Source organism: Talpa europaea (genome assembly GCF_964194135.1).
Source record: "Talpa europaea genome assembly, chromosome: 13".
NCBI classification, from domain to species: domain Eukaryota; kingdom Metazoa; phylum Chordata; class Mammalia; order Eulipotyphla; family Talpidae; genus Talpa; species Talpa europaea.
This window is the reverse complement of record NC_140080.1, coordinates 41,492,240-41,512,045: the sequence shown is the minus strand read 5'-3', so window position 1 is coordinate 41,512,045 and position 19,806 is coordinate 41,492,240. Positions and strand designations below refer to the sequence as shown.

The window sequence follows — 19,806 nt, the reverse complement described above, 5'->3', positions numbered from 1 at the left end:
AGAAAACGTACACCTCAGCTCAACAGGAATGGGGCAACACCTGGGGCGGCCAAGTCAGAGAAAACCACTTCCGTATCTGCCACTGTTAATTGTTGAGCCTTCAACAAGTGACTTAATTCACCTCTGTAGACTGGGAATGGGTGTAGTACCTATCTCACTAAGGATACATTTTAAAAAAAATGTGGTAAATCTGAGTTTGTTATTTTTTTATTGTGATCAAATATACTTAATATAAAAATTTCAATTTAAGGACTTTTAAGTGTGCAAGTCAGTGGCATTAAGTGCATGCACGGCCCTGAGCAACCAGCACCACATCCATTTCAGGACTTCTCCTGCACTCCAAACTGAGACTTTATACCTGCTGAGGGATAACACTCCTTATCTCTGGCCCTCAGCTACTGGATGTTCCCTTTTTTTTTTTTTAAAGTAACAAAATTGTCAGTCAAATAATACCTGTAAATATCAGGAGAGGAGGAAAAGGCTATAAAAAAAATAAACCAGTTCTTCATCTTTCATACTAGATTCATAATATCTTTAATCATTAAACCAAGGAAGAAGGGCATGATCAAATGATCATGCTCAGAACTGATGTGAAAAATGGTCCAAAATGGTTGAAACTTGCTGCTATTGAGTTGGGGAAGGAGACTACGGCTTCATAAATCAGCATACATTTTGGTTATCTTTACAGTTTCCATACTAACTTCATATAAACTGTCACATATATAGTGTCTGGTTTGTTGAGGGGAGTAAATGAGAGCATGCCTGGAGAGACTGGGGTATTGTGTCTGTGTGGTGATATGTGTTCCAGAAATAAAGGGAGAATTGGTTTTTGTCTGTAATCTCTGGAATTCAAGGACTTGGAGGCACAAGCTGGTAATTGACACCAGAGAGTGTCTTTTGCTTTGCTTCCTGCCTGGACAAGGTCAGGTTTGGCCGGGACAGTCGACCTGCTAGGCGGAGGCTGCAGAGGGGCAAGCTTGTGAGCCCACACTGAGGCCTGGACACAGCTTACGCACAGGTGATGTTGGACAAATTTATTGGTTGTCTGTGCACGACCTCCTTGATTATAAAACAGGGGTAATGCCATTGCCTATTAAATGCCATTGGTTATTAAATCCTAGATGCCATTTGTTTATAAAATGTGCCATTATTTTATACATCTCTAAAAAAGAAAATGAATGCTACTAGTTAAATATGATGCCATGCTTCCTTATCTTTTATTTCAGAAATGGTTAAGTGGGATGAAAGTGTGTTCTTAGAGGGGATTAGTGCTGTAACCATACCCTCTTCATAAGGCGTTGTGACAGCCAGCGAGGCCTTGCCCGTCAAGCTCTTGGTGAAGTGCTTGGTGTGTAGTGAGTTCTTTGTAAATGGATTTTTATCTAGAACCCCTTCTCTGATTACCAGGTTCTACATCTTCCAAGGACTTGGGCCTCCTGGGGCCTCATGTGGCAGAAAGAGTTTGATTTTGCTGACCTAGAGAATATTCTTTCAAAACTTTCTATCCACTTCTTTCCCCAAGGTGTCTCAGGACAGGGATCCAGGGGTTGATCTTTGATGGCGAGACCTGGCCTGGGGGGAGAGGGACTTTCTGGCCATCGCTCATTATAGTCAACTCCAGAAGCTTGGCTAAGCAACAGAGAGCTTCTCAGGGGAAAACCAAGTATGGACAGCAAGTCAGGCCTGTTTTACTCGATATTAAAAATGTAGGGCTTGCAGCTTTCCTCCTGCTCTGCTTGTGAGCATGTAAATTGGCACAGCCTTTCTGGAGGGCAGCTTGGCTTTTGCTTTTTAGGACTGAAAATATACATATGCTTGCATTCACAGTTGCACTTCTTAAAATTACTCACGCCAAAACAATCAAGGAAGTGCCAGAGATTTAACTGTTGGAGGTTTATCACAGACATGTTTAGGATATTAAAAAATTGACAACATGTTGATTAACCTGACACTGATGTTTGATATATGGTAGTTTCCCCTTTATCTCTGGGAAGTATTTTCCAAGACCCCTGCTGGATGGCTGAAGTCATCCAGTACAAAACCCTATATACGCTGTGGTTTTCTCTGTACATACACACCCATGATAAAGTTTAATTTATAAATTAGGCACAGTAAAAGATTAATGCCAATGATAACAAAATAGAACAAGGTGAATGTGGCCTCTTTCTCTCTCAAAATATCTTATTGTTTATAATATTTTCAGATCATAGTTGACCTCAGATATCAGAAACCTCAGAAATCAAAGCTGATTTGGGGCTGTGGTATTTGGGACTATGGTATGAGGACAGTTGCTAAGAGAGTGAATGCTTAAGCATTCTCATCACAAGGACAACTTTTTCCCTTTCCTCTTTTCTCCTTTTGTTTCTCCTTTGTATGAAGAGATGGATGTAGCTGAACCTATCACAATTTCACAATATATGTAGTGAAACCATCACTAATGCAGTGAGTCAATTAGTTCTCAATAAAACTGAAAAAAATGTAAATTACTCAAATGTCTAGCCATCAGGAAAAGGTAATAATTATGTTAATGCAACAAAAGCATATGTAACCATTAAAAGTAATATGTATTTCATGACATTGGAAAATGACTCACAGGATATTGTTTGTTTGGTGCCAAAAGAAAACCATAGAATGATTTGTGTCATGTAGCTCTAATAATATACAAATAGTTACATAGAACTCATGGGGTGGGGGAGGTTGAGAGTGAACAAGGTGTTAACAGTGATGATCTCTAAAAGAAAGGCTTATGGATGATTTTAACTTTTTGTGCTTTGGTTTTTCTGTCAGCCCACTTTATAAAAAACATCATTAGACATAAAGTCAAATTTGATTCCAAGATGCCTTCTGTGACTCATCCTCCTCCCTTGACCATGCATCTTTTTTTTATTTTTAGCACAAAAAGTAACATTCTCTGTTCTTCTGTCTACACTCTGATTTCTTTTTGTTGCTGTCCTACTTAACAATGTATATTTGGAGTCTGATTCAGTACACAAAGAGCATCTTACTTTTTTTTATAGTTGCATAATGTATTATTCCCTTGTAGGGTGTATTGGGTTGTCAGAAAAGTCATGACATATTTTTGTTTGAAAAACCTAGGAAAAAAAATCATGGTTTTTCCAACAACCAAATACATAATTCATGTTAACCAGTCTCCTGCTGATGAACATTTAGGTAGTTTTCTTTCTTTCTGGTGATGTAAAAATCAACGCCACAATCCAGAAGTTCACACAAAGCATTTTGTACAGATGGGTGTTGTCCTAGGCCACGCTGTCATCCAGCTGACCTGCTTTTCTCTCTGTTCAGGACCTCTCAGCAAGGTTGATGAGTGTCCAGTCCCAGAAGGCACAGTTTCTCATCACTTTCAAGACCATGGAGGAAATCTGGAAGTTCTCCACCTACCTGAACTTAGGTAAGACCTGGAGAAGGCAAGTGGAAAGCATTTACTTCACAACTCAGTCAACGTGTAGGGCTTGGTGTTAAGGAATTGGTCTGGCTCTAATATGGATGGTTAACTTTCTTTTTTTTTTAAAATTTTGTTTTTGTTTTATTTGTTTCTTTTTTTTCTATTTATGCATACAAGGGCTGGGGTGTAGGCCAGAGGTGAAGGGAGGTGAGAGGATTCTCCAGAGAGAGTGGGGAGCAGAACAGGCAGACTGACTGAAATACACTGCTGAGGGGAGCAGTAGGCAAACAGGAGAGGTCTGTTGTGCCATGTGGGTCAGCTCTCTGGCCGGGAATCGAACTCATGCTGCAATGGTTTCCCATAGCTTCATAGTGCTGTGCCACCAGGGAGGCCCCTGGATGGTTAGTTTTTGAAATATCACAAACTTCTTGGAACTAAACCAAAGCAAACATTAACTGCAACTCTAAAATGCCATGGACAACATTTGTTTTCAGGGAGACTTCTTCATTAAATAATCAATTGACAAAGTTACAGATCATCTACTAAGTTCAAAGTACTGAGATATATGCAAAACTGATGGTTGTAAAAAAAAGGAAAAAAAAAAAAGAGCTAGGCTTGAGTTAGGCCAAAGTAACTGTTCAAAATAATAAAGTTTGGGATACTTTATCTTAGGTCTTTGGGAAAGAGAATAAGAAAGAGATGGGAGAATTATCTGTCAAAGGGCTTTCAGGCTGGAACTTTTTCTAGAAGGTAAGGAAGGATGTGGTGGGGAATGGCCCACTGCCTTCTCTCCAAAGGTGAAAAGGAAGTTTCTGTTACAAATAAAAGTCAAGCATAGAAAGGGAAGCCCCTTTGACTTAACCGGTTTTATCTCCCAGAAAATGCTGCTTCTATGCAGACTTATACAGGAGGTGACCCTGTGTGGGTCTGGAAGTTCAACGTGGCCCTTGGTAGAAGGCTTACTTCTCTGCTGGTAGCAGTGGTGATTTTCTGCTCTCCACACCACACCTCTCCTTTTGTGCTGATTAGAGATTCTCACTCTTTAAAGTGTTCTCCCTGGACTAGCAATATTGGCATCACACTGGGCTTGTTGGAAAAGTGGAATCCCTGGCCTGCCCACATCTGTATTTTAATAAGCTCCCCAGGTCGTTATTTGCACTTTAAAGTATGAAGCGCATGATAGAAGGTGCATGTGACCTAAATCAGTACAACAGAGTCAGGATGGAGAGACCAGCTTTTGCCTTTTAAGAAAGAGATGTCTCAAAAGAAGTGAAGTTTAATGCAACCAATTCACATATATATGCATATATAACTGATCATAAAGTTCCATGTATGACTGATCAAATTTTACAGTTTGCATAGCTTCTAGTCTGGTGTTAATGAGGGGGAGCTTAGTGGGCATGGGGTGAAGGGAGGGTCAGAGTGGGATTGCTGAGGTCAGCCTAACTCCTTTGTGGGTTCCAGAGAACCCCTCCCCCCAGCCATGGTCCAGGGTACAGGAATTTGAATTCTGATTGGGAGAGCTTTAAGGGGGGGATCAGGAAACACCAGAAGCAACATTGTAATCTCAGAGCTTATTCCATGGATGGATGTATTAGAAGAAGGTAGTTGGCTTTGCTTATGCCATTATTTATTGATGGAGGTCCCTAATAGGTTGAAAGTGATAAATATCATATTAAAATGACTTGTACATCTCAGAAGATGATGAGAAGAATTGATTCATTCTAGAAAAGTCTAATTACTCCTCTGATGTGCTCTGACTCCAGCTAAGTGGGGTCAGCCTGGAGAGGAGGCTGGGACTTCAGCTCAGCCTCTTGTACACTCAGCTCATGGCAAAGATCCTCCAGGCCCCCTGTTGGCTTGCCTCCTAGGCTATGTGTCTGCATGCCTGGAGCACCTCCTCTTCGACCACCAGTACTGGCTCAGCAGCAGATTGGTGGAGGACACGGAGCTCCAAGTGTCCGTAGATGATAAACACCTGGAAGCCATCTACCTGGGACTCCTGCTGCAGGAAGGTGAGCAGGGAGGAGCGGTGAGGATGGGGTCTTAGCTGGGTCTGTAGCATCAGAGTCCCTAAAGTTCACATAAAGGGAGGCAAAACCATTCAAACATGAGAATATTCCCACCAACCCACCTCTTACAATATTACTCCAACAGCTCTCTCAGTATAACATTGACACCCTGTGAAGTTATGTTGGCCTTTCTCATGATTGCCCAATGGCAGACCCACTCAGGGAGTCCTACAAGGTGCCCAGGCCAAGGCTCCTCCTCTCAAGAAAATTGAATTGGGGGGGGGGTTTGCCCAGACTCTGGTATCATTTGAAAGTTTCTCTGGCAATTCTGATTGCATCCAATGTTGAGAATGACTTCTCAATATAGGGTATATTTTGAGTGTAAAATAAAGTTGCAATGTTTGGATTTTCTGAAGGATTTCATGAGATTGAGGACAGGGATGTTGGGAATTTCTTCAAGTGCTCATCAATCTGTTTGCAAGGAAAGATCTGATCAAGGCCACAGCAGCCCAGTCACAACTGAAAACATAGTGGACACACTGAAAGAGCCAGACTGGGGTATTTTGCAAAATGTTCTCTTTATAATTCCATTGCAGAAATTCTTTATGAAGGAAAGAGCCTCATATTATGCTACTATACAGTTTAGTCAGAGAAATTGCATTCACCCAAATCAATGGAATTTATTCTTTGTTGGTCCTCAGATGAAGCATGAGGTTGTATCAAGTATGTTTTCTTAAGTTTTTGTTTCTTTTTCTTAAAGATTTATTTATTTATGCATGCAAGAACTGGGGTACAGGCCAGAGGTATGGGGGGTGTGTGTGAGAGGATTCACCAGAGACAGAGTGGGGAACAGAACAGACAGATTGACTGAAATACACTGCTGAGGGGAGCAGCAGGTGAGTCAGGAGAGGTCTGCTGCACCATGTGGGTCACCTTCCTGGCCAGGGATCGAACTTGTGCTGCAGTGGCTGCGGATAGCTTCATAGATTGAGACTTAACCCCTTGTTCCGCCAGGGAGGCCTCTGTTTCTTTTCTTTTTTTTTTTTTCAAGGTAACGTTCCCATTAAGCCTGAGTAAAATGTCTTTTACTCAGACATTTTGCTGTGTATTTTAAGTGAACTCCCTTTTTTCCTCAGAACCAGTTTTCATGGGGTCACAGGGACCTCCTCAGTGCCATCCCCTCCCTCTAGGGTCTGCACTTTACTCCCAGGAAGAACAGTATTTGGGCTCCAGATGGAAACATGATATCGTGTGATAATCCCTGTCCACTTCTTGCTACTCCTTGGAAAAGGCTTTTCTCATTACCTACAGGCCACTTCTTCTGCAGAGCCCTGTGCTCAGTGGCTCAGTCAGCTGAGAAGGAAGGAGAGTGTTTGCCGCTCTGCAAGAATGAGCTAATCTCAGTGAAGATTGCAGAAGACCAGTCCGAGTGGGAAGGAATGTCCTTGGTGACCGGCCAGCGGGGCCTGGTGCCCGTCTCAGCCCTGGAACCCCTGCCTCTCCCTTTCCACCAGTGAGTAACCCCTGCCCCCTGGAGGTTCCCCAGAGCAGACTAGATTCGCATAGGACAGAGCAGGCACGCTTGCAGATATGGGCACCTGTGGTGCCAGGGAGAGAACAAAAGGGGTGGCCTCTTATCTTTTGCTATTTTTTAACAGTCAAGGTTTGCACAGTGTCATGAAATTGGAGACAACTCTAAGTTTCAGATGGACATTGCACCTGGTGTCCAATGTCTCCCAGGGTTGGGCCTGGGGGCCGTTTGGTCAGACTCAGACCCCTTAGCTTTCCACAGACTCTCTTGGTTTCAGGCACCTGTAAATTTTTTTTTTGGAATAATGAAATACACATATGTATGTATAAATACATGCATATATTTTTTGGTACTCTATATTTGTACATAAATCTGTGTGTGTGTGTGTGTGTATGCACACATAAATCTGTAAGAATTATGTGTCTCCTGGATAATGAGCTTTAGTATTTCCTAGGTATCATCTTTATACGTAGGGCTACCTGCCACTTAGCACAAAATACTTTTTTTTAAAGGTCTGGGCCCAAATAACACTTAAAAACATCAGCTTCCCTTATATAAGGGACATTTTTCGCACTAAGGTTTGAGAACCCCTAGAAGATACTGTGAATTCCAACTTGCATAGTGACAATAAAGTCATCCCAGGCCATGGGCCCTGTGTGTCGGTGGTGGTAGAGAATCTCACAGTGAGGATGGAGCGGGCCCTCCATTATTTAACTGACAGACTAATAGCAGAGGCCGAAACATCTAGGTCTACCGAACTGCTTCCTTTTCACAGTGCCTGGCACAAAGGAAGTTTTCAATAAACGTCTGCCACCACTGCAGGAAGACTACCAATACTAATTCCCATCTCCATTTGTTATTCTAATAGACTGACAACAGCTCAGGGCCATAGTTTTTGAAATCCATGCTTGCAAATCCTGTGTTCCTCTTGACAGGTGGTTCCTAAAGAATTATCCCGGGACCTGTGGCTTCTCCAGGAAGAAGGACTGGACAGACTCCTGTCCCATCGGTATGGCTGAGTTGAAGGCAGCGTTGCTAGGGAGATGATAATACTCTGCCTCCTGATTTTATCTGCAGCCTGGAGTCACTTGATGTGAATTCCTGCGTCACTTTGGCTATTGGCTGGATTTGTAAATAAGTTACTAGTTGACACATGGGTTTTCTTGCCTCTGAATCAAAAGGTCTCAGTCCAGGGCTGTGGCTGGGAATGTCCGCAGGCCCCCGAGGATGCAAGATGGTGGGGATGGCAGGGACCACAGGGGCTTGAAGATACACAGTGGAAAAAAGCCTAGTATGGCCAACTCTGGCTGCAGGAGCCTGCTCTCCATCTCTAGTCAAAATATTTTCTAATTTCCATTAGAGATTTGTGAAATTAATCTTGAATTTAGGACGAATAAGAAATAAGAATTTAGGAAGAATTTGACAAATAGTGGGTACTCATTAAATTTTTTGAATAAATGAATGAAATATATATGTATAAAATATGCACATATTTTAGGTTCTCTGTATTTGTACATAAATCTGTGTGCGTGTGTGTGTGCGCACATAAATTCACACGCATATCTGTAAGTATAAAGTTTCTCCTGGTTAATGAGCTTAAGTATTTCCTAGGTATCTTTATATATAGGGCCTTCCCTTATACCTAGCACAAAATACTTTTTTTTTTTTTAAAGGTCTGAGCCCGAATAACAGTTAAAAAAATAGAAATAGGTGGGATTAGGGATTCCAGACATTTCGAGCTAATCGATAACCACTCATAACAAGACTTTTATCTTTCTGAGGAGTTAGGACACAGGGCTGGGCAGTCAGTTCTGAGTTCAGATTCCAGTTCTACAATGTAAAAACTAGAGTGACCTCAGCCAGCTCAGAGTTTCCCCCTTTTAAAACAGCACCACAGAGCCAACTTCAAGTGTCATCCTGAGTGTTGAACTAAGTGACACCTGTAAGCCATTCAGTACATTTTTTTCAGCGTTCAACTAGGTTTAGTTAAGTCCAGTTAAACAGTGTTTAGTGCACTGTAGATTCCCCTAACCTACAGAGCAGTGAGAACTTCTCATCATGAAAACGCAATCAATAGAAACTTGACCAGAAATGTCAGGATAAAAATAAACCTGTAACTTTAGCAGAGGAGCTAAAACGGAAACTGAGGCACAGAAGTGCCCTTTTCTCAAACAGCAAGATTCCTTGAAAAGAAGGGTCACCAGCAGCTGAGAGACTGAAGTGCTCTTTCGGGCTCCTGGGGAGACCTGAGAAGGTGGACATGTGCACTTTGAGCACCGGATGGTACAACAGTCAAGAATGTCATTGCTAGATCCCGATTGGGCTACTTATTAAGCGGATAGTGACCGGAGTCCGAGGGGGAATCTTCCCGATCCTGCTGGGTCATCAGTTTTCTTTTCGAACAGCGACACGAGGCTGGCATGGCTCATTTTACCCCTCTGGCTTTTCCTAATGTTTGATAGAGGGTCGCAGTGGCCACAAGGTTGGAAGGAGCGGAGAGAGAGAGCCTCCAGTGGGGGTCACCCTGGGCTGTGGACTTGTGTTTCCACGATGATGATGGAGGCCAGACCAGGAGGGCACTAGAGTGACCTTTCCAGTTTCCCACATGCTAACCTTTCAGTTCTAAGGTATATCAGTTTCCTGAGATCATGTCTCCTACATTTGTTAAAAATCCTTTTTACAAAATGATGATACAAGTGGGTAGTAATTCCTTTCTGGAATGTTCGAGTGACTAAATGAAAGGCCAGCTACCCTGTGTCACACACTTGCCAATTCCTTTCTTTCTTTTTTTGGGGGGGCGGGGTGGGGAGAATGGGTTTACTGGTACTTGAAATTCTAAATTCTGGGAAGGCCTCATTTCATATTACAATGAAAACTAGGGGAAGGCATAGCTGTTTCTGCTGATTATTTCACCTGTGTGCTATTCCCTCACAGGCAGAGGAAAATGTAAGGTCTGGAAAGAATATGAGAGGGAAGAAAAGGATGAGCTGAGCTTGCACCAGGGGGAAAGCATTGAGATCGTCGGCTTTGTCATCCCTGCGCTCCAGTGGTTCATCGGGCGGTCCGTGCGCTCGGGAGAGGTGGGCTTCGTCCCCACCAGGAACGTAGATCCTGACTCATATTCCCCAATGTGAGTATGACAGAGAGGCCCTCTGGGGTGTCTCGGAGTGGGGTGTTGTGTGTGTGTGTGTGTGTGTGTGTGTGGGTGCCTTCCCTAGTAGCCCCTCCTCATTCCCAGCTGGTATGCACATGAACTCTGGGATTCCCTGGTAAAACGGAGCCAGAGGCGCACACTCCAACAGCCGAGGCTGGTGAGGAGTGACAGAAAGGACAAGGGTGAGTGGTCAGAGTGATCGGGGATGGAGTTCAAGTCCTTTCAACAGAAGGCCATGCAGGCCTTCATCCCTGTGAGGAGGGAAGCACAGCCCCGAGGTATGGGGCCTGTGTGGGGCACCAAGGCTGTGGTGTGGTACTTGAATCCTGCCACCCACCCCATCAATCAAAGGCCACGTTGAGAGACCTTGGATCACAGCGTGGTGAATGGAGAGTTAGTTCCTCCGTCGGGGTCTGCTCTCTGAAAGCTTAGTGTGTGAAGCAGTGTTGCTCAGGAGACTGGAGTGTGTCTTTTATTCCTCCTGCCTGAGTCCAGAAGGGCTGGGTATGAGGAATAGAGCCATCCAGGGGACCAACCAGGAGGAGAGGGCCAGCCCACTCCCCCAACCCTGTCCAGAAGGGGCAGAGCTGGGGCTGTGGCCAGTGTCTCCGGATGGGCTTCCTGCAGGGGCTAGGAGGTCAAAGGAAGCCTGTGCTTGGAAAGCACTAGTGGGAACACAGAGCATCCCTGCTGGGTCATGACGCAGTCCTCCACCCCAAGACAGCGGGCCTGGAATGTCTAAAGGTCTGATAGCCCGGGATTCTGTCCTCTGGAGCTTGGCATTCCTCTCGTGGCACATGGCAGTGTTCTGCTTCCCATACTGGAAGTTCCCTACTTTTTCCTTTTGCATTTTTTTTGGGGGGGGATGGTTATTACATGGACTTGATTGATGCAATCTATCGGCCTTTGGTGATTGAGTCAAGCTCCAGTCTCTCCAGGGGCTGGGGCTGAAAGTTCCAACTCTCTTTTCAAGGTTGGTTCCCTGGCAACCAGATCCCCCATCTCTAGGGGATTTCCAAAGGTTGCCTCATCAACGTAAATTCAGTTCTGGTTGAAGGGGCTTGTAATGAATAACTTGATGCGGGGCTCACCTTTATGGCAGAGAAGCAATTTCAGGAACTGAGGATATTAATGTGAAAGATGCTTTAGAGAAATATGAAAACAAATGATGCTCCTATCGTTCTTTTAACTTCCAGCAATTTTGGGAGCTGTGAGCCAGAAAACATGGATGGAGGTCATACTATACATTTACTACAAATCATATATCACAGGCAATTTTAATAGGATTCTGAGGGTAGGCATCAGGTTTCAGGAATTATATCTGGATTTCTGCATCTCAAATCTTTCCCCAAAGATGACAGCTCGGTAGCACTCAGTTCACGTGACATCACATTGTCGTTGTCATAGTGGTAGCTGCTACACCGTCACCCTGAAGAGCAGCACCCCTGTTTCACAGCGGTAGGGCCAGACCTACTTCTTTCCAGGGTGGTCACCCAGTGGTCACCTACTTCTTTCCTCCACCTGGTCACCCAGTGCATCAGGGACTGCACATTCCCCAGGGAGGGGACAGTGAGGCAGGAATGGGGTGGGGTGGGAAGAACAGAGGGGGAGCTGACTCCTTGCCTTCCCCAAAGAACTGTCTAGATTACAGACACCCCTGACCCCTAGCAGTCAGAGGAAAGCCCTAGACCTGCCTGCAGGTGTGGGGGCTGCGACATATGCGCTTGTGTGCTGTGCCAGATCTGGCCACTAGATGTCACTCTTAGTCTATTTTCATTTGGCATCAGGTTTCTGAAGACGTTCCAGCATTCTGCTGGCCTCCATCCCCTCCCCACAGGTCCCTCCTCTGCTGGTGTATTACACCCTAGAGTGTATCTTTGTATATGTGTAGTCATTCATTTATTTATCCTTTAACCAAATTGGCAGTATATTGAGAGTTAAATTTCTCAGAAGCTGTTTTCAGTGTCAGATTTAGCCTGTCCCTCTCTTGTGTGGGAATGGGCTTTGCTTGTTCACAGGAATGAATTAGTGGATTTCCTTTACTTACAGCACAGGTTGCAATACCCGCCACCTAGTTCCGTAGGTGGAAAACCAGTGCTTAAAGCCTGTGGCAGCCATTCTGTCTGAATAAACATTATAACTGCATTTGACCACAGCGACATTATGAATCTCAGCTTTTGAGGGTGACAGAATGCCACCACCTTCCTTTCTTAGTTTTATGGTTTTAAAAGATAGTTGGCATTTGTGTATGTGTTTTAAGGGGAAAAAAATCTTCAGATGTAGTTGAAGACATCTTTTACCCTTTCCTACTTTTATACTTTGATCCTGTTTCCTCTTCCTTGAGGCAAAATATTTGAAGTTGATATGTATTTTTTCACTTTTCATTCTGATACATTTTAAAGATAGGATTTGTTCATGAATAAAACATTCTATAGTTTTGTGTATTTAGAAATTTATACAATGTATTTCTTGCAACTGCTCTTTTTCCAGATGCCATTAGAAATTTATGATTTATTCACAGTGTAATATAATTTGCTTTAATAAAGTATTACTTAAAGGAAATTTATATACTTAAATATCTAAATTAAAAATGAGTAAGAATGAAAATCACTCAAAGCTAGGGGGAAGAAAAACAAAATTTGGTATTTCATACGATCGAACGTTGAAAAGTTTCTGTTTTTGCTATATCCCCACTCTCAGGCTTCCTATCGTGTCTGTATAAATCTCTTTCAATGGCATCTGTTTTTGCTGATGAGAAGTCTCATAGTCATTTCTTTGTAGGTAGGCAGCGTTTCCCCTGACTGGTTAGTGGGTTTTGATTTTTTTTTTTTGGTTTTCTCTTGATTATTGATGCAATTGTTATATAAAAAGCAATTCTGTTACATATACAGCAAACTGTCCACCCCCTACTTCATAGTGTATGGGTTCTAGTAATTTTATTGGGGGAGAGCTGTAAATTGGAAAAATCTCTCAATCTTTAGTTTTTGTCTTAAAAAACTGTCAAGTAATAATTTAACTATGTATAGAACAATACCTTTCTAGTGTAGAGGGAATAATAAATTTTCAAACCTGTTTTGCCAAGGCCTTGTGATTCTGCTTAGCCTTTTCAGAGTCAATTTTTCTTTTGTTGGTTATTTTATTGCTTACTTGCTTCTTCATTAATTTTATAATTACCTTGTCCTTTTCTTTCTTTGTTTATATTTCCTTATTTATGTTCTTAAACCTTTACATTTTACTCTTTCATACCATAAATTAAACAGTAAGTGATTGGACCCTGAAAGAAGGATTAAGACAAAGAGAAAACCTGAAAAGTTGATAACCTCCAAGAAATGAAAATCATATTTAAAATTAAATTATTTTTATTTATTTTGCTCAGGATTTGGTGTACTTCTTCAACTTGAAGACGCATGTCTTTCTTCAATTCTGGAAAATTCTCAGTCATTCCCCCTTTGAATGTTGCCTCTCTCTCATTCTTTTTAGCCTCTCTTCTGGAATTCCTCCTAGAGGTATGTTCAACTTCTCGTTCTAGCCTCAATCTTGCTTAATGTGTTCTTTTATGTTTTTCATCTTTTTGTCACTCCAGATTATCTTTTGGGTGATTTCCTCAGCACAATCTTCACTTTCACTAATTCTCTCCTCTGCCGTGCCTTCAGTGTCCACACTTTTATTTCCATGTCTAGAATTTGTATTTTGCTGTTTTTCATGGATGCTTGTTTCATTGTTACTTCTACTCATATCTTTTATTACATCATTTTAATCATGCTTATTGTAAATTAAACTTTAGGTTATTGTTACATCTCGATTGTGTGGTGTTAATTCACCTATTTGGGAATGTTTTTTCTTTCTTTTTTTTCAAAGATTTATTTATTTATGCATACAAAAACTTGGGTACAGGCCAGAGGTGTGGGGCGGTGTGGTGGGGGACGAGAGGATTCACCAGAGATAGAGTGGGGAACAGAACATGCTACTTTACTGAAATACAATGCTGAGGCGAGCAGCGGATGAGACAGGAGAGGTCTGCTGCACCTTGTGGGCTTGTTCTCTGGGTGGGGATCGAACTCATACTACCATGGCTGGCAATATCTTGATAGTGCTTTGTCTTTAACCCCTGTGCCAAAGGGAGGCCCCTTCATGCTCATTTTAAAGAGGCAGAAATTGGCTCATTGTCATTAAGGTGCTTGTGGGTGGCAGAGCCTGGCCAGGCAGAATCCATAGGCCTTGGTCTATACAGCCAACTCTGTGCTGCTGCATGTGGCCATTGGGCACCTGAACATGGAAAATCCCAATCGAGGTGTACTGTCAGTGTAAAAGACACTAGATTTCCAAGACTTCACATAAACAAAAAGAAGTAAACTGTCTTGTAAATAATTTTTCCATAGATTACATATCAAAACATTATTTTGGACATGGTGGGTTAAGTAAAATGTGGCATTAAACTTAATTTCATTATATTTAAAATCTTTTAAATGTAGTTATTCATGGTTGGGTAAGGGTCTCCTTTGGGTCTTGAATGCTCATACGAGAAAAGGGTGAGTAATTTTTTAATATAATTGTGTCCCATGTTGTATGGGACATACTTATACTAAAAACAGTATTCACTTTTATCTGAAATTAAAGTTTATTTATTTATTTTTGTTTCTTTGTGCATACAAGGAATGGAATGTAGGCCAGAGGTATAGGGGATGAGAGGATTCACCAGAGACAGAGTGGAGAGCAGAACAGGCAGACTGACTGAAATACACTGCCGAGGGGAGCAGCGGGTGAGACAAGAGAGATCTGCCGCACCTTGTGGGTCAGCAACCTGGCCGAGGATCGAACTCAGGTTTCAGTGGTTATAGCATGATAGTGTTGAGACTTAACCCCTATGCCCCCAGGGAGGCTCTTCTTGGACACCTTAGATACTTTTGACTCGGGATGTGGCAGATCAGCTGTGAGGTGAGAGGGCAGATGCAGAGAACTTCATCTTTGGCCTGAACTTTAATCCCAATCAGCTGTGTCATTGTGAGCTGATTATGCAACATTTTTGAATGCCCCCAAATATAGATTAAAATACCTGAATTTTAAGATTGTGGCAAAGGGTAAATAGAACAGTAAATTCAGGAATGCCTTGCAAAATTTAAGTGTTCTGCACAAATTTGGGATTATCTAATTTTTAGTCTACAGTGACTTTAATTGTAGATTTCATCATATACCCTTTTGAGGATGGCAGCTGGGGTGGTGCTGGTGGTCAGGCTGGAGAAGCGGGGGTCAGTAAGCATAGTGGGAAGAGTCCCAGCTCAGAGGGCAGAGCACCGCATCACCGCCAGCTCTGTCACCAAGTGATGGCAATGATGTTGAGCAGTTCATGTTAGCTGCTGGCCTTCTCATTGCTGGTTTTCAGCTCATTATCTGAGCTGTGGGACAAAGGGTAAGCGGCAGACAACGAAACCCCATTCCAGCCCCTCCTTCAATCCTGCTTTCACCAGAGATGCTCTTCCTATGTCCAGTGCTCCTCCCCTTATCCATGGGGGATGCATTCTGAGATCCCCGTTTGCTGCCTGTAACGGTGGAGAGTACTGAACCCTCTATCTGCTCTGTTTTTTCCTATTATGACATACAAACCACAAAGTTTAATATCTAAATTGGGCGTGGTAAGAGATTATTATTATTTTTTTTTAAAAAGGCATGTATATTTATTTATTTATTTATTTGTTTGCTTGTTTATACAAGCACTGGGTACAGTCAGAAGCGCGGGAGGGTGAGAGAATTCACCAGAGCCAGAGCGGGGAGCAGAGCAGGCAGAAGGACCGAAGTACACTGCTGAGGGGAGCAGCGGGCGGCAGGAGAGATCTGTGCACCTTGTGGGGCCCTTCTCCGGTGGCCGGGGAGCGGCTGGGGATCGAACCGGCGCTGCAGAGGCCGGGGGCAGCTTCTCAACCCAGCGCTTAACCGCTGCGCCACTGGGGAGGCCCAAGAGATTAACAACAATGACCAGCAATAAAATAGAACAGCGGTAACAATCTACTGCAGTGAACATCAGTAATGTGGTCTCCCCTGCCTCTTGAAATATCTCCTCACATGGATATTTTCAGATCTGGTTGACTGTGGGTAACCAAAAGTGGAAAGTGAAACTGCTGATAAAAGGGTGACTGTTGAACTTCTCTACCACTTTCTAGCCACCACTTTTATTCTTCTGGGCCTCAATTTCTCTCTCTGTGAAAAGAAGATAAAAACAGTAAATACCTCATAGGGCAAATTGTATAGAATAAATGAGATTGTGTCTAATTTATATTAAGCTTCCCCTGCCCACCCCCCTCATATTAGTTGTTATTAACACTTTGTAAAAATGGATTCTGAAGTTAAACAAAATCTCCATTTTACATTGAAAGAGATCTTATAAAATATTCAGATAGATACTGGTCTAATATTTTCTGAGGCACTGCTACTCTTCCAACTCTTCTATGGTAAATCAGTTTGAATAATTAGTTTATATAATGGAGGGAATATAAGGATCTCTGTTACTTATAACCAGTTTTCCCCACCCCCGACTCTCCTTTTGCCCACTCTCAGCACTCAGCATGAGATTCCCCTCTCAACACTAAAGACTGTTGCTCTATGTCATGGAATCCCTGTCCACTACGTGACATTGCAGTCAGCCTTTCTTCATCGTTCCTCTAGATGGTGACACCTGTTCTTGCATTTTCTTGAAATAACCTGACCCAAAAACTTCTTTCAGTGGTCCTTTCCAACTCTTCCATTCAGGACAACCGATTCCTCTATGGGCCATTAAATTTGGCACCACGTGGTTAGCACCACGTGGTCTCAGAGATTGGTTTGAGATTGACATTGAGAAAACGGACTTGGCTTTTCTTAGGAGGTTCAGTTTTTAACAGGAAGGGTGCTTTCCATCCCCCTTGGGCTTAATCAGCAGGACTTCATTCTCCAGGGATTTGGTGCTAATTGCTCTTCTTTCTTGATTCTGCATAATTTGCACAACAGAGAGGAGACTGATTTCCACCATGGAAAATGGCTGATGGCTGCTCTGTGTCCTTACCTACATCCTAGGGTGAAGGGCAAAGGGGCTGCCTCAGGAGCCTTGCACTGATCCATGTCCATGTCGTTTGCCTCACAGGAGCAAGAACTCTGCTTTTTTCAGTGATGAAGAAAGATGCTCTCTGTGGGCCCTGGGAAGTGACAGGAAGGCCGAGGGTGCCGCCTTCCTCCACACGCTCGCCCACACCGACATCACGTCTGTCCACCGGCTTAGTGAGTGCTTGCTCCTCAGACGCCTTTGAGCCCAGGAACTTCAAGAATGTTCCTATCCAGGGAGAGATATCTCTAGAGTCTAACCCCATCCATGACCTTAGGCATAGAACACCATTCAGTGGCTGATCTGGGTCATATTTGATTAGCAGCATTTTCACTTTAAATTTTGGCATTTCTGGGTTATGCAAGATTTGTTGCCTAGAAGCTGTGAGATGTGGTGAAACCAACTCTGCTGTCACATGAAGGTCAGCCACCTTGAGCCTTCCATTCTAATCTTGGGGGAAAAAAATCTTCCCAAGAGGTGACTGAGGTCCTTCCTTCTAGGGCTGAAGGCCCAATGACAAAGGGTACCGTAGAATTGTTACAGTGAGCAGGAGCCTAAGAGATCATTTCCTCTCATTTTATAGATTGGGAAACTGAGGCCCAAGTGACCCAGAGCCTGAGCCAGGATAAGCCTGGCTGTTTTCTAGTCAGGGCAATCCCTACTTTACCACTCTTCCCACCACTAAGTGACATTGGACTATTAGTTACGTTGCAGGTGGCGGCTGTGGAGAGTCAGTGCCTGGGGAGGTTTTCAGCATGTCAGAAGGGCTGGTGGAATGAATGAATGAATGAATGAATGACACCTTTCCCTTACTTTGGGAAAGGCTTCCTGCCCTGTCAGGAGGTACATTCACCACCTACGGCGGTTATGGACAGATTTTTGCTTCTCCCATCTCTTCAGGGGTGGTGATGCTGTGCCCACCCTGGTATGGCTAGGTCAGATGGGTCAGATTTCAGTGGCACAGGCAGAGATTCTGCAAAACAGCCCTCAGCTTCCAGAGCAGAGGCAGCCAGTGGAGTCTGTCTTCATGCCTAGGGAGTATTTGCCATAGCCTTGGTATTTGCGCCCCACTCTGGTGGAGGTTTCCTCCCACTAGATCCCCATCACCCCTCCGGGTGTGGGTGCTGCCTGGTCGGTGGGAGCTCAGGTCTGATAGTCAAGGTGCACCATGGGGTGTATCATTGGGGAGGGGGGCAGCAGAATGGTATCACAGGTAACTGCCAGCTGTTGCTCCAGTTGCTGGGTAGCCCAGGCAGCCCATCGCTTCTTTTCTGAAGACCAGGAGTGCGATGCAGGGTGCACCTTCTGTCTGCACAAACTTCCCTGGGTGCCAAGGCAGGTGCCACATTCTTTTGGCAAATTCCAGCACCCCCAAGACCTGTCCCCTGGGGACGGACAGCCTCTCTGTAAGGGGTGTATTTAGTAGCTCATGTCCCATCTATGCCCTTGGTGGTCCTGCTAAGAGAACTGGCTATCGTGAGAGAGCAGGAGATCCTCAGGGCAGTGAGGGGGGCACTGCAGAAAACTGTAATGACATTCACAGGAGGAGTCTCGCCCAGAAAATAGTGGCAGAAGCTTGACTTGGTGACGGCTCATGCTCATAGGAGAGCCAAGATAGGGCACAGGAACTTGTGCTTCTCTATCAGGGAGAAGTAGACTCTTCTGGCTAGGAGCCCCTCTATCCCCCCTTATTTTTCCCTTTGATTTTGCCTTTTCAGTCTACTTTGCTGGCCCCATCTACTAGTAAAGGCTGGTATTTCTCAGGCCTGTTCACACCCCCCACCCTCTACCTCCTCCCACTTGCTTTGCTTTTTTTCCCAAATGCTTTTCCCAGGACCTCACCTGCTTCTTGTAACCTGCTGTGGGTCCCGAGTCTATAGTTACAGGTCTCAGCTTTTTTTCTTGGATACAGATCTACTTCATGCCCTGCCTAAAGCTCCTGCAAGAACCTCCAACTCAAAATGTCTAAAACCAGGCTCAAGACTGTCTCTTTGTTTTACCTCATCCCACTGTGTTACTTTGGGGACAACTCGGAGCCTCAGAGGCATCTTCATTTTCTTCTCTTCATATACACATCTGTTCACCTTGTCCTGTCAGTTTGACAGATCAGCGGCACACATTCAGCGGGTGTCTGTTGAGTGTAGACAGGCGACAGAGGAGGAAGGAGGAAGAAGGGGCATTTTGTGTACACAGAAACGGGGCGGGGGGGAAAGGCCTTGTCCACAAAGCCAGCTGCACTTGGAAATGTGTTTCCTGCCCTGCTATGGACTCACTGAGAGCCTGGTCCCCCAGGGCCCCCAGACCCAGTTCTCTGGGCATAGAGGTTGTGTTCCTGGTTTTTCTTCTCTGACTGTGTCTCACTTCTACCTCAGCTCCCAGCTGGAAAGTGAGTGGGTTAAACAAGATGATCTTTAGGTCCTCGCAGTCTGAATTGATGGTGAAGGGAGAAAGCTGCCCAGTCCTTAGAGATGACAGGAGACATGAAAACTGAACACAGAGTATCCTAAGGGGCCGCTGATCTGGGGTACACCTGCTGGCTTGGGCACGGGGCCCACTCTAGTCTGACGCCAGGTTGTCCTTCATCTCTATTCAGGTGGGTTTGAATCCCTCCAGAATCATCCGAACGATTTGAGCGGT

The 19,806-nt window shown here is 44.0% G+C and overlaps 1 protein-coding gene across 1 annotated transcript in view; it reads left to right on the top strand.

Annotated features, from left to right (window-relative positions):
* SH3TC2 (SH3 domain and tetratricopeptide repeats 2) overlaps positions 1 to 19,806 on the top strand; it is a 57,175-nt gene that overhangs the window by 15,527 nt on the left and 21,842 nt on the right. Inside the window, exons 4-10 of the mRNA XM_084252523.1 lie at positions 3,304 to 3,409; positions 5,275 to 5,418; positions 6,727 to 6,928; positions 7,882 to 7,955; positions 9,881 to 10,076; positions 17,212 to 17,345; positions 19,763 to 19,804. Of these exons, the coding sequence (XP_084108649.1) occupies positions 3,304 to 3,409; positions 5,275 to 5,418; positions 6,727 to 6,928; positions 7,882 to 7,955; positions 9,881 to 10,076; positions 17,212 to 17,345; positions 19,763 to 19,804 (898 nt within the window). The remainder of the gene's footprint in view (positions 1 to 3,303; positions 3,410 to 5,274; positions 5,419 to 6,726; positions 6,929 to 7,881; positions 7,956 to 9,880; positions 10,077 to 17,211; positions 17,346 to 19,762; positions 19,805 to 19,806) is intronic.